This window comes from Equus quagga, chromosome 10, assembly GCF_021613505.1.
Source record: "Equus quagga isolate Etosha38 chromosome 10, UCLA_HA_Equagga_1.0, whole genome shotgun sequence".
NCBI lineage: Eukaryota > Metazoa > Chordata > Mammalia > Perissodactyla > Equidae > Equus > Equus quagga.
This window is the reverse complement of record NC_060276.1, coordinates 110,004,875-110,019,627: the sequence shown is the minus strand read 5'-3', so window position 1 is coordinate 110,019,627 and position 14,753 is coordinate 110,004,875. Positions and strand designations below refer to the sequence as shown.

General features: G+C 38.0%; 1 protein-coding gene across 8 annotated transcripts in view; it reads left to right on the top strand.

Annotated features, from left to right (window-relative positions):
* REPS2 (RALBP1 associated Eps domain containing 2) overlaps window positions 1–14,753 on the top strand; it is a 192,497-nt gene that overhangs the window by 133,743 nt on the left and 44,001 nt on the right. For all 8 annotated transcript variants that reach the window (XM_046673865.1, XM_046673858.1, XM_046673862.1 and 5 more), the window contains one exon: window positions 8,353–8,414. In XM_046673865.1, coding sequence (XP_046529821.1) covers window positions 8,353–8,414 — 62 coding nt within the window. The remainder of the gene's footprint in view (window positions 1–8,352; window positions 8,415–14,753) is intronic.

Genomic DNA, 14,753 nt, shown 5'->3' with positions numbered 1-14,753 from the left:
ATCTATGAATAATATTTTGCCTGGAAATTTCTAAGCATAATGAAGTAAGAGGATAAAAAATTGTAGAGGTTAGAGTTTTGGATGAAGATACCAAGAAGCTGAGATTTAGTGGATCAGTGTCAGAAAATGCACATCTTTCAATAAATTTAATAAATACTGGAAGTTATTACTATGTTTTCTGAATTTAGGATTAAATGATAGTTTCTTTCATGATCTTTTTAATCTGTTTTTCAGGACTTGGGTGTTTATTAGTTTTTCCCTGATTACACGTATAAAAATTTTTGATTTGACAAAGCCTTGCTGGTATCTGGTGTCCCACCTTATTAACTGTAAGACTTCAGGAATAAACCTTCAATTGTTTCACAAGTGTGGTAGCTTTTAATGTATGCAGAAAAGTGTTCCTCTCCTCTCTTCTTTCCTTCTCTTCCCTTCCGGGAAAGCAGGTGTTACTATGAACAGGTACGTTGTCATCTTTTGCATGTTACGCTAGATTGTTGAGCCAAAGTATTTTTTCAATTTCATTTGCATGAAAGTGTACTTCTTTTTTTAAATTGATTAGAGCATGCTGGATAAAATATTTGAATCCAATTTAAGGTCATGAATGGACTGAAAATATTCTAAGAGGAGATTTCTTACTAAATTCAATTCCAATTATTCACCTACTTTGTGAGTCCATACTAAACACAAGGCAGTGTATTTAGGTGCTCTGGGAGACAAAAAGATGAATTAGATGTAAAATTGGTAGAATGAAGTTAGATTAATATCTCCTGCCATTAAAGGAAATGAACACAGAATCATAAACACATGGAAGAGATTTTTCAGCAGCAACTCATCAAGGAAAGATACATGAGCTAATGCCATTTTTTTTGAAAGAGTGGCAGCTGAAGGAAAACCTGAGGCTGTAGGTGCACTCTGAACTCTGCCTGCCTCCCTCCAGAAGCCGTGTGTGTGAGTAGGCAAATCTTAAGATTTCTTACTGATACTCCAAATCTGGAATGAAGTAAAATGAGTGGTACTCTTAGCTTTCCTTTCTGTTGACTCAGGGTCAGTGGACATGACTTGTGGAAAGAGAGGAAAGAAGCTAGAAAAGTAAATAATCACAGCTGATATCCTGATATGGTGGAGGGGAAGGCCCAGGGCTCCATGCTGAACTGAGGGGACAAACTGAAGTCTGGGAAGTACCTCCAAGGCCGTTGATAGACCTCAAGACTTGGGAGAATACACTTTGCTACAGGACTTTTTATGTTGATTATTTTGGTATTTCCTTCATATTTCAAAATAACATGTGTGTATAACCTCTTGTTGACTTTCCGGGTTTAGTCATCATCTACTGTCTTCCCTCCTCTAGCACCTTTCCCCTCTTCCACCCTCCCAGTATATTTATATTATAATTTTGGTTAGATTAGTAAGTAGTGTTTATGTTATTATTATGACTATATAAGCCATATAGTAAATTATTTACTTTTCTTACTTGCACAGAGTTTTGTTTGCCTTGAAGTGGATAATCAACTTGTATCTTTTTAATGTACTTGCCCCTGAATCAACTGTAGACTCCCTCAATGTTCTAAAGTTCCTCTCATGAAATTCTGATACATCGTTTTAGTTTCATCTTTTTGAAGAAATCTAAAGTGATTGTCTTCTATGCCTGGTACATAGTTTTTCATTATGGCATCTCCCTACACTGTTATCTGAGGATTCCCTTCTCCTTTCTCCCATAGTGGATGTCCTTTATCCTGTGTCCTATGTCTGGCTCTTTCTTGGTTTACTCTCTTGTTTGATAGAGCACATCCTTGAGTAGGTTTCTTGGAAAGGGTGCATGGAGCTCAACTTGAGACCCTGCATGTTTAAAAATATTTTTAATTGAAGCATTGTGCTGGCTGCTAGTTTGGGTATATAATCGTCGGATGGAAATAAGTTTTCTTCAGAATTTTGATGACATTGCTCCAATGAATTCTAGCTTCCAATGGTATATTAAGAAGTCTAAAACCATCTGCACTCCTGATCCTTTGTATGTGGCCTGCCCTCCTCTCTTACCCGCTGCTGGAAACTTGTAAATTTTCTAACTCCACTATTTTGAAATTTTGTATTGATGTGCCTTGCCACAGGTCTGTTTTCTTCCATTATTCTGGGCACTCAGTGGGCTCTTTTAATTTAGTAACTCACATTCTTCATTTCTGGGAAATATTTTGAACTATTTAATTGATTTCTTCCTGCTATTTTTTCTGTTTCTTTTTGTGGAACTTTTATTCAGATATTACCCTACTTTCTTTAAGATTTCCTCAGATTATGTTTGAACCTTTCTATTATACTTTCCTTTTCAGCTATCATGTTTTTAATTTCCAAGTGCTCTTTTTAAGTTTTTGAATGTTCTTTTTTCAATAGCATCCCATTATGTCGTCTTTGCAAATAGCATCTCTTATCTCTTATTGAGGCTTTCCCTGATGACTCTGTTAAAATTTCATCCCTCACTTCCACCCCATTATTTATCTTCTTAGTAGAATGTAAATTTCATGAGGGTAGAGCTTTTTTTTCCTATTTTTTAAGATAATTTTTATTGAGTTTGTGATAGCTTACAATCTTGTGAAATTTCAGTTGTACATTATTGTTTGTCAGTCGTGCTGTAGGTGCACCTATTTTTTCCACTGATATTTTCCCAGCACCTCAAACAGTGCCTGGCACATAGTAAATATTTAAATATTTCTGGACTAAACTGAATGATCAGTCCGATAATATTAATATATATTGAAACATTTAAACATAGATCTAATCTGTTTCTTTGAGGTTACTTTTTTCTATTTTTATTGCTCTAACTTAGGTTAGAAATTTTCTGCAGCTATCTAGTAATACTTCATTATCTGTTTAGATTTAAGAATGAGGGCTAAAAAGCTGATTGGAGTATATGAATAAATGGATGGGACTTGCCGCCTGTGGGCCTCATGGTAGAATGATCTGACTGGGCCATCTTATTGGAGATCTCTTGATGTTGGTATCTAGAACTTCCTTCTTGGCTGGTCCAGTTCCCTGGAGCGCATTCTTCCAATCTCTGGATGCAACAGTCTGGGAGCAGAGAAGAAGAGGGCTGGAAGAGTCTCAGCATCTCCAAAGTACATACATTTACCGAATCCTCCTGTTTTCAGTGTGGCCCTCATCCCTTCATCTGGGCCTGATGTCCTCCCTGGAAAAGAAAAATATTTCTTGCCTTTTGCTGAAGGGGAAACATGCTGAAACTGAGCAGAATGTGGGAGAAAAACCTCAGGACCTAACTGCTCCTGAACTGCTTCAAGCAGTCTTTTTTTTTTTTTTTGAGGAAGATTAGCCCTGAGCTAGCATCTGCCGCCAATTCTCCTCTCTTTGCTGAGGAAGACTGGCCCCGAGCTAACATCCGTGCCCATCTTCCTCTACTTTATATGTGGGACGCCTGCCACAGCATGGATTGGTAAGTGGTGTGTAGGTCCACGCCTGGGATCCAAACTGGCGAACTGCAGGCCACTGAAGCGGAACGTGTGAACTTAACCACTGCACCACTGGGCATCCCCAGTCTTTTTTTTTTTTTTTTTAATATGGGGATGGAACATAATCCTATAGTTCTTATGTTATTTCAAACAAATATTTATTGGTCGCTTACTATATTCTGAGTTATCCAGGTGAAGTAGGGGTAGGGCATGGCCACTACAGGCAGAGGGGACCACAGGAGCAGGGATCCTGAAGCCAAAAACAGCATGAATTATAGCTGGAACCAGATCTTAAGGGTCTTGCCGAGGTATGCCCTTCTCCTGAAGGGTAGGAAGTAGGATCCACCGTCAGCTAATTTTCTTTACTTTTTATTACTTTCCTCATTTTACCCCTACTTCCAGAGAAGTTTGATATCACCAATTCTTGAGAATCAGGAGGCTTCTGTGGTGCAAATTGGTTGCTCTCTGCTTTCTCTACTGCTCATTCAGCTATCGGTCACTCGTCTGTTTTCCCAGTTTTAAACAGTTCTCTTCACTGTTGTGTTAATGAGATAACAGTGAAATTAGTTGTAAATATTAAAACTACTATCTATACTCAAAAGTTTTACTATAAGACAGGTAGCAAAATCTCAGGACAGCAGAAAGTAGGAATCTCTCACAGTATCAAGCCAAGATTTTAGTTTAAAGTGGTCCCAGGTTGATAGTACCTTCAGTTTTCTGACAGAAGTAATAGAGGAGAAACTCATTTTCCACCCAGGCCCCAGAATATTCCTACAGGTAAAGTCCCAAGGAATATGCGTTCAGAGTCAAAGGTTGCCAAGCACTCTAGGAAATGGAACACAATGAGAGAGAACCAGCAGAAGCAATAAAACCGTAGGAAATACAAAGCCCTCAGATTTTGGAATTATCAGACACAGACTGTTACATAAATGTGTTTACTATGTTGAAAGAAAAGGAGATGAATAAAATGAAAAGTAATTAAGAAATTATAAAAATGAAAAAGCCATTTTGGAAAAAGACAAAATTGAACTTCTAGAAATGAAAAATTAGTAATTGAAATAAACTCAAGACTGGATTAACAGGACGTTAAGTACAGTTGAAGAGGGAGTTGCTTAATTGGACAACAGATCTTAGAAAATTATCCAGAGCACAGCACAGCTAGACAAAGAGCTCCAGAAGGAGAGATGAAAGAAAATGGTGGAAAGACAATATTTGAAGAATCACTGAGAATTTCCCGAAGTTAATGGGATATCACATAGTTCAGAAATTCCATTGAAGTTCAGCAGGTTATGAAAGAAAAAGAGGATGAAGAAATGGAATGCAGACACAGGGTAAAGTTTGGTACTGCAGAGTACCAAAAACAAAAAGAAGATCTTGGAAGCAACCAAAGAGAAGACAGAGTGCCTACCAAAAACAATGATTGTACTGACATCTGACTTCTCAACAACCATCATGGAAGCCAGAAGACAGTGAAATGTTATTTTCAGTGTGCTGGGAGAAAACAGCTGTCAATCTAGAATTCTGTACCCAGTGAAATCTTCTTTCAAGAATGAGGGCAAGATAAAGACTTTCCAGTCAAATAAACTAAGCTTGCTACTAAGAGACTCTCAATAAAGGAAATTCTAAAGGATGAACTTCAGATAGAAAGTAATATCATAAAGGAAATTATAATGGAAATTAGGAAAATTTTAAAACTGAATGATCTCATATATCAAAACCTATGAGATTCTGTTAAAGAGATACTTGGAAGAAAATTAATAACTAAATGCTTACAGTAGAAAAGAAGAAAAGCTGGAAATGAATGAGCTAAGCAACCAATTTAAGCTAGAAAAAGAATAATAGGATAAGCCCAAAGAAATAAATGGAAGGAGATGCTGCAGACATTAATGAAACAGAAAGCAAGCATATAATATAGAGGCTTAAAAAAGTTAAAAGTTGGTTATTTGAAAAGAGTAATAAAACTGACAAATATCAGGTGAGATTAATGAAGGACAAAGTGATGACAGACGGTATTAGGAATGGAAAAAGAAAATTACATATGCAGAGATTAAGATGACCTTTATGGCAATGTGTGAAAATTTAGACAAAATAAATATTTTTCTAGACATTTATTCATCAAAACTGACTTAAGAATTAGAAAGTCTGAATAATCCTATAACATTTAAAGAAGAGGAATCGTTAAAAATCTTGTTTCAAAGCAAACTCTGGGCCCACATGGTTCTTAGCAAGTTTTGCCTGACGTTCAACAACAACAAACTTTTCCAATCTTACAAACATATTCCAGAGTATAGACAGGGGGAACACTCTCCAGCCAAATCAAGTATAACAGAGGACCACATGGGAAAGGAAACTCAGTCTCACTCATGAATATAGTTGCAAAAATTCTAAACAAAATATTAACTAAGTCTAAATATAAGCCAAGAAGATATAAAAATCTGACTAAATTGAGATTATCCTAGATCTACAAGAGTGTTTTAATATTAAAAAATTCATAATATATCATATTAACAAATTATAAGGAAAAAATCATACCGTCATCTCAATGGATGCAGATGCAGCTTTCGTTAAAATCCAACAAGTTATTAAAAAATCTCAAAAAAATAGATGGAAATTTTTATCATCTGTTAAAGGGGATCTACAACAAACATATGGCAAATACCAGACTTAATGGTGAAATAGCCTTATTACCTTTGAGATCAAGAAAAGACAAGAATGCCTGTATCACCACTATTATTCAACTTTACAGTAGTTCTAGCTGGGTGAGTAAGATCAAAACCAAAAATAGGGGCCTGCTCCATGGCTGAGTGGTTAAGTTCGCGCGCTCCGCTGTGGCGGCCCAGGGTTCGGATCCTGGGTGCGGACAAGGCAGCGCTCATCAGGCCACGTTGAGGTGGTGTCCCACATCCCACAACTAGAAGGACCTGCAACTAAGATATACAACTATGTATGGGGGGGTGGGTTTGGGGAGATAAAGCAGAAAAAAAAAAAGAAGATTGGCAACAGTTGTTCGCTCAGGTGCCAATCTTTAAAAAAAACAAAACAAAAAACCCCACAAAAATAGATAAAGGTACTGAAAAGAGGAAACAAAACTGCTGTTAATATTCATAGGTGATATAATTTTACCCAAAAGTATTTTCAGAAACAGACCCTCACATAATCTTTTACAAAAATAGGACATTTAAAAAAGTTAATAGTAAAAATGAAATTATTCAGACATGAATCAGGATGTAGGTCCTATTTCTAGTAACTCTCAGGGCAGTAAGCAGGGACAGTCAGTCACACAGCTCACCTTGTTTCCTGTCTCTCAGGGATCACTGTCTTTTGTTGCCTGATTTCCTAGTGTCTTGAAAACTGTTGTTTTATATGTTTTGTTCCAGTGTCTTAAACTGTTGTTTCATATAAAGAGTATATGTTTGTTTTTGGCTGTTTCAAATGGGAGAGTATAGCTCTTACTCATTTTTGGCTGGAAGCAGAAGTCAGTTTCATTAAATGGCTTATCATTTCTTAGTCCTCTTTTGTTAATGAAAGGTTATTTTAACCCACACTTTATTCTTGGTGCAAGGCCTTTCCCTTAAAAGCGTGTATAGATTTTTGTTTGTTTGTTTTTAAAGTACCTGGTAATGTAAAGGCCCAATCCATGAGGACCTGTGGAGTAGGGGCCCTGAGATGGATAATTTCTGAGACTTTTGTCATTCTCTGCTGCTACATGCTTTGTTATCGAAGTCTGTTCAAGGTCTCATCACCTCTGCAGTTTTGACCCACTGATGTGTTTCATAAATCTTAACACAAGACAGATTGAGAGGAATCGTTGATGGGCTCACATGGTTGTACCAGATAATCCGTGCACTGGCTCAGAATGAAAATCTCTGTGAAATTACTCTGAGTTACCTTTGTGGAAAGCCCCAAACTCCGTCTTCTAGCTTGTCTGATTTAACTAGGTCAAATCAAAAGTGATTTGCAAAAACTTTTATGTTCTTCGCATGTTGCTGATTTATTTTTAAGGCACAGAAAATTGTCCAAATATTAGCATGCATATTATGGTTTTGCAAATAAACTATGTGTAGTGATATAGAGCACAGTGTTCGAAGCACTAAGGAGTTTGTAAGGAATGTGGTTTAACTTGCCAGTGTGTGATGATAAACTTATTTCTTGTGTGCGATTATGAACTTTATAATTCAATAGCAGATGTTTATTTTCATTAAGTTACAGTTCAGATGTTCTTGGCGTAACTCATATTTTCTCTGTATCTCACAAAATTAAAAAAGAATTAGACTGAAACTTTCTTTCAAAAGATCCTTTAAATGGGGCCAGATTATTTGAGAAACAGATTTAATTATCCCTGATAATAAGGATCAAGGAGAGAAAAGGAAATTGAGATTTTTGAAGAATCCCTAAGCATCATTTTAGTCCATCACTTTCACCTCCCCTACTGCTATCAGATCCACTCACTTACAGGGCAGCAGAGCTGCGTAGTTGGGATTTCGGCTCCCTTAGTTTCTGCAGCCTACCTGCTGAACTAATGAGCAGTGTAATGACCAGAGCTAGGGAGAAATATGAGAGAAGCCAAAGGGCCTAGATTATTCAAAACTAAATAATTAACATCAGAATGATGAGGGATTGACTGCCTTTCATGTGCTAGGTTCCAGTCTTTTGATGAAAGGATATGTTTTCCTTACTGTTTTACACTGTCTTAATCACAACAGCCTATATGAATACTTGGATTTCAAGTAGGATGAAAATGAAAAAGTGATTACAAATAGCACGTACTCATTTTTTTTTATAAAGCCTTCAGATGGATTTAAAACATTTAAACATGTTAAATGGGATTGCTATTTGCAATTAACAAGTGGAAGGATGTTTTATTTTGGTAGTCTTTTACAGTATGCGTTTTTCTTTTCAGCCACTAAATCAGGATTGTTACCTCCACCACCCGCGCTCCCTCCGAGACCTTGTCCATCACAGGTAGGAGACAGATGTTGATTTCTGTAAACTGTTTGGTCATAGAGGGTTGTCCTACCAGTGTGCTTCCTTTGCATGACTTGATTGCCATAAAACTGGCTGGTCAGATTCCCAAGATGACATCTGGACGAAGAGCAGAGAGTGATTGAATTTCTTCTTATCTGCTAGCCCCCCAACCTCATGTGGAAAAGGGAAAGTTTCCTCAATCAGCAACCAAGCAAATGTGTACTCGTGCACTCATGGCTGCAGAGGGTTGCATGTGGTTTTCATACAGAGAGAGGAGTAGAAGAAGGGGTGTCTCTCCAGTTGGGGGTGGAGGACATGGTTTTCTGTATGCTATGTGCATTCTGGGTGCCTGTATTTTCATCACTTGTTTTAGGAGCTGTGTTAATTCTGCATAAACTAAAAATAAATGGTCATCAGCATGGGGTTAGTGCTGTGGTTTGGGCCCAGTATGCTTTCTTGAGGCTATTTTCCCTTGGAACAATAAGCTGAAACAGCAGGAGTTGGGAGAGTGTGTCACCAAAATCTGTTTCACCTGTGAATTAATTCTGCCTTATTTACATGTGCTACTAAGGCCTTATTCATCAACACTCTTTGCGGAGTTGAAAATGAGAAGCACGCAGCAAATCTGTGGAATATGGTAAAGGGTGCTACAGATCCTTTCTTTTATTAATTGCTGCTGAAGAAACTTTCTTTCCTTAAAGACCCTCTCTGACTTTTGGCACAAAGTGTTGGGAAATTTCTCTATAAACAGTCCCAGTTTCTGCCTCATTGCTCTGGATGGTTCAGAGTGTACCTTTCCATATGGCACAGCTCAGAACTTGCTGAGTCAGTGAAACCACTTGTAACATTTGCTTGTCCTCCTTTTAGAGAATTAGATGGTCTTTAGCATCCACTCAACCTTGAGATGCAAATACCATGAGGTATTGGCTTCCTGCTTCAGTTTGAAGGGTAAAAGTCCTGTTCTTCCTGACCCACCTATAAACAAGTGAGAAGCCCTTCTCCAAATACTCCAGCGTTGGCTTTAAGAGATATTGGTTCATCGATCAAGTATTTATTGAGTCTCTGCTTTATGTCTAATGCCAAGCTTTAGTTCTAAGCCTTTCCCTGATTATAATTTCTCCTCACTTAAATTATTAGGTCTGTCTATTGAGCATCTACAATAGACCAGGCATTGTGCTAAGTGCTTTCAATGCATTATTTAATCTTCACAAAAACCCTATGGAGTAGGTACTAATATTATCCTTTTTTTACAGATGAGGAAATTGAAGCATACAGGGGTTAAGCAAGTCACTCAAGGTGACATAGCCAGTAATAGTAGAGCCAGCTCCCAAACTGAGGTCCATCTCTCCTAAAGATTGCTCCCCTTCCCATCATTGGGGTCAGAGTGTCTGTGTATACAGGAAGACAGTGATCCATTTCACTGGCAATTGAGGCTTTCATCATGTCCCCCGGAGGAGGACCTGGATGAGATGAGGCTCCTGATTTGCACCGACAGCAAACCTGGACTGTGTCACAACAAAATTAGCGGGCATTCTGGAGGTGCTTATCTACCAGCTGCAGGTTTCAAACTGGGGCTTGGGAGGCACCTGGATGAATGTGTAGAAGACCTATCTGAAAGGGCTTTTGTGACCAACTTCCTTATCTTTCTCCTGCTGTGCAAGTGACAATAGTTACTTCCTGGTTGTAAAATGTGTTGCTGCTATCAGTAGTCCTCATCTGAGCTGCTTGAGGTGGGCTTCCTGCCTACTTTGGGGCTTAGTGACCCAGGATCAGACCGGGGACTGAGAATTCTCAAGTCACTATTAATGAATGAGACTTTCTTTGTCTACCAGATTCCCCATCACAATGTAAACAGTGAGCCCAGAGCTCAGCCCAAGCCTCCAACTCAGATGCCTAACTGGAGATTTCAGATTGCAGACACAGGTGTGTAAGAAATGCAGGCAGAAAATCCCTCCACCACTTCTCTCCCCCGACTCTTCCCCTTTGGTCCATTGTAGGTGGGATACACATATTCAGCAGAGGAAGTCCTGGGTAATAAACACATGATTGTGTTTAGTCTTTGTGCAATGACAAATTCCTAATATTGACCCCAGAAGAAACTCACCTAATCACCTGTATGGGGCACTTATGTGTTCTAGTCTTTCCCAAACTGCTTGTGATAAAACAGTCTTTTGGGAGATATTAATCCGGCTCTGTGGTAAGACAGATTTGCCAGCTGCTGCCTCTTTACCCGTTCTGGGAGATTCACAGTGCATATGAGCCCATTAAAGGTTTTGAAGTCCTATGGTAAAGAAACCTGGTCAATTTTGTTAAAGGCAATTTCCTAGCTTGTGTGACCATTCATCTCTTTATTTATAAAATGCCTATTAATATCCTGAGGGCTTAGTGGTTAGGAAACATTATTATACGCCAGCCTTAAGATATTCATAAGAACATTTCCAAACCTCTCTCTTCTGTCACCTCATCTCTGTATTATGTGATTAAAGTTAATTTTTATATCTTATGCCAGTAGTTTTCCCTAGAAGAGTTGAAAATGTAAAAGAAAGTTACTGTACATTAGCTTGGGATTTCAAATTGTCATGTTTTCAGTTTGTTATGTTTTCTTCCTTGCTTTTCGATTCCCTCTTGCTTGCTCTCCCATGAGGTAATTTTTACCACTTCACAGCAAGTTTTATTACAGAAAACTTAAACACTCTGAATTCTTCTTTTGCTCTGTTAAAATTTTCTTTGACTGTTCCTTGGTATACGTGGACAATCAACCTGACTTTGGGAAAGAGATGTATATACTTAACTACAGAGACTTCTTTTATGGGGTTTAAACTGTAGTACCTAGGGGAGAAACCAGGAAGCCTGGTGTAATTAAAATCGTTATATTTATTAGTAGCTCTGAGAAGAGATTAAGATAAAAAAGTTTTGGATTATTTTTGGATTTAAAATTTTCATATTATTTAACTTGATAAATGGTCAAGACTAGATTGTAATTAACAAGAAAATGTTTTGTTCCTAAAAAGGAATGCTGTTTAAAAAACTTTGTGGCCGGGGCTGGCCCGATGGCTCAGTGGTTAAGTGCACACGTTCTGCTTCTCCGCGGCCTGGGGTTTGCTGGTTCGGATCCCGGGTGCAGACATGGCACCACTTGGCACGCCATGCTGTGGTAGGCGTCCCACGTATAAAGTAGAGGAAGATGGGCATGGATGTTAGCTCAGGGCCAGTCTTCCTCAGCAAAAAGAGGAGGATTGGCAGTAGTTAGCTCAGAGCTAATCTTCCTCAAAAAAAAAAAAAAAAGACTTTGTGGCCAATCAGTGGTGTACTTCCAGGTTTTAAGTATGTAAGATAAAAGAATTTATACATTTGCAGATATGTGCACAAAGGTATGTATAGATAATTTCTACATACACTAAAAGTATATCTCTACTTTTATCAAGTGAGTGAGATGAGGTATAGGTTTTCAGCATAGAATGCAGTTTAGCTGGCCCCTACTGATACCAACCACTGCGATGATATGATATGAACATCTGGATTAAGTTATACAAATAGGGTCCTGGAGTTAGGAAAAGGAATAAATTCAAAGAAACAGATCTTTTTATTTTTCTTACTATAGGTAAGATCAAGAAGGACCAAGTGAATATATAAAGAATGAAGTGGTTTGTGTCCTACGTTTTCCTGTGGACAGGCTGGAGACCAGGGCATGGTATTTTGGCTCAGCTCAGAAGAGGTGACACATTTTTAAAAAACAGGCTGATTCATAGGATAAGTGACTAAAAAGCAATTAGAGTTAGTTGTTTCATATGGAGCAGTGTTAAACAGAGAGTTCAACTTAATAGCTCACTGTTTGCATATAAACGGAGTAAAGTGCCATCTACAGAGTTGGTGCTTATCCTATAGGTCAATTCTCTGCTAAGGGAGTAATGGCATGGCAGTGAGTTGCCTGAGTTTTTTTTAAATTTCCCATGGATACTGGAGAAGCCTGCAACCTTGAACCGCTAACAGATGCAGACCAAAGAAGCCCTGAGAAAGATCTACTCTCTAGCCAAAGGACTGGGAAAGGGGTAGCCAAGCTGGATATAAACCTTTTTTGACAATACCTCCCCTACCCTAGCCAAACACCATGGATGTCCTTCCCTCCAGTGTCAGCAGAAACCAGCTGGGGAGTCTGGTCTCTTGTCCCTCACCTGGCAGCATGTAGTGCTTTCCTAGCCAGCAGACATGGCTTCAGTGGAGATCAAAGGGGGAATCTAGTCTCCTAACCCTGACCTGATGGCAGCAGGTGGCCTGGGGAGGTGCTTGACACCCCCATAGATAGTGTTACTGGAAACTGAGACATTCCTAGATAAGCAAAAACTCAAGGAGTTTGTCCCTAGTAGACTTGGCCTATAAGAAATGGTAAAGGGAGTCCTCCAGGCTGAAATGAAAGGATACTAGGTACTACCTGGAAGCCATACAAAGAAATGAAGAACGGTAAAGGTAGCTATGGAGGTAAATATAAAAGCCAGGAGTGTTGCATTGATTGGTAACTCCTCTTTTTTTTTTTTATATGATTTAAAAGAGAAACGCTTAAAACAATAATTACAAATCTATGTTAATGGGCACGTGTATATAAAGATGTAATTTGTGATCATAATATAAGGGAATGGCAGGGCTGTAAAGGAACAGAGCTTTTGTATACTATTGAAACTAAGTTGGTACTAACTCAAACTTAATTGTTACAAAGTTAAAATGTTAACTGTAATCCCTAGGGTAACCACTAAGGAAAAATCTTAAAAATATACAGGAAAAAAATGAGAAGGTAATAAAAATGGTACACTAGAAAAAAAAACCCAGTTAATCACAAAAGAAGACAGTGATAGAAGAATTGAGGAACAAAATAGGTATAACACATAGAAAAGAAATAGCAAAATGGCAGAGGTAAATGTTTCCTTATCAGTAATGACTTTAAATTAAATGGATTAAAATCTCCAATTAAAAGGCAGAGACTGAGTGGACTAAAAAAGTATCCAACTATATATTGTCTACAAGAGATTTACTTTAGATTCACTGATACAAATAGGTTGAAAGTAGAAGGATGGAAAAAGATACTCTATGCAAATAGTAACCAAAAGAGAGCTGGAGTGGCTATACTAATATCAGACAAAACAGACTTAAAGACAAAAATTTTTACGAGACATGGAAGGACATTATGTATTGATAAAAGGGTCAATCCATTAAGAAGATAAGAAAATTGTAAACATATAGATACCTAACAACAGAGCCCCAAACTATATGAAGCAAAAATCAACAGAAAAGGGAGTAAATAGTTCTACAGTAATGGAGATGTCAAAATCTCACTTTCAACAATGGATAGAACTAGACAGAGACCAGTAATGAAGTAGAGGACTTGAACAACCCTATAAACCAACTAGACCCAACAGACATCTATAGAACACCCTACTCAACAATGCAGAACACACATTTTTCTCAAGTGCACATGGAACATTGTACAGGGTAGACCACGTGTTAGGCCACGAAACAATAAACTTAAAAAGATTGAAATCATACAAAGTATCTTCTCTGACCACAATGGAAGAACTAGAAATCAATAATAGAAGTAAAACTGGAGGATTCATTAATATGTGAAAATTAGACAACATATTCTTAAAAATCCAGTGGGTCAAAGAAGACATGACAAGTATTATAATATGAAAATGTGAAGTATTTCCTTACATTAAGCTAAAATGCTTATTTTTAAGTGCCTTCCCCTTAAATTCATCTTGGCCAAAATAGCTTTCACATTTTGGTCAGTGGGTGGGCCATATTTGGTGTAGCAAAAGGCCAAGTGTACCCCTTATCTCGCCTTCTCAAAGGGAACAAAAAGGCAGAACTTTTGCATCAATAAATCATTATAATTTGAGCATTTCAAAATTGATTTCAAAAGTACTCAAACCATAGATGCTTTGTGATTCTTCGTTTATTTTATTAATTTACGAAACACTTAAGTATAGTGCTTATGTGCCAGATCCTCTTCTAAGTGCTTGACAAATACTAACTCATTTAATCCTAGCAACCATGTGCAATAAGTTCTGTTGCTATCTTTATTTTGCAGATAAGTGAACTAAGGCACAGAGAGCTTGGGGAATTTGCCCAAGTTCACCCGCAGCAAGCAAGAGTTAAAGTTGTGATGCTAACCCTGGTTCTCTCGCCCCCAGGTGCCAGCTCCTCCTACTATGCTATGTGTGCAACCACGTCTCAGAATTATTAGCTTAACCTCTCTCTTCTTCACAACGGAGTTGACACGTTATCTTTATCAGGGATACATTTTATGTTATGAAACCACTTAATAAATTAGCTTTACCCCACCAC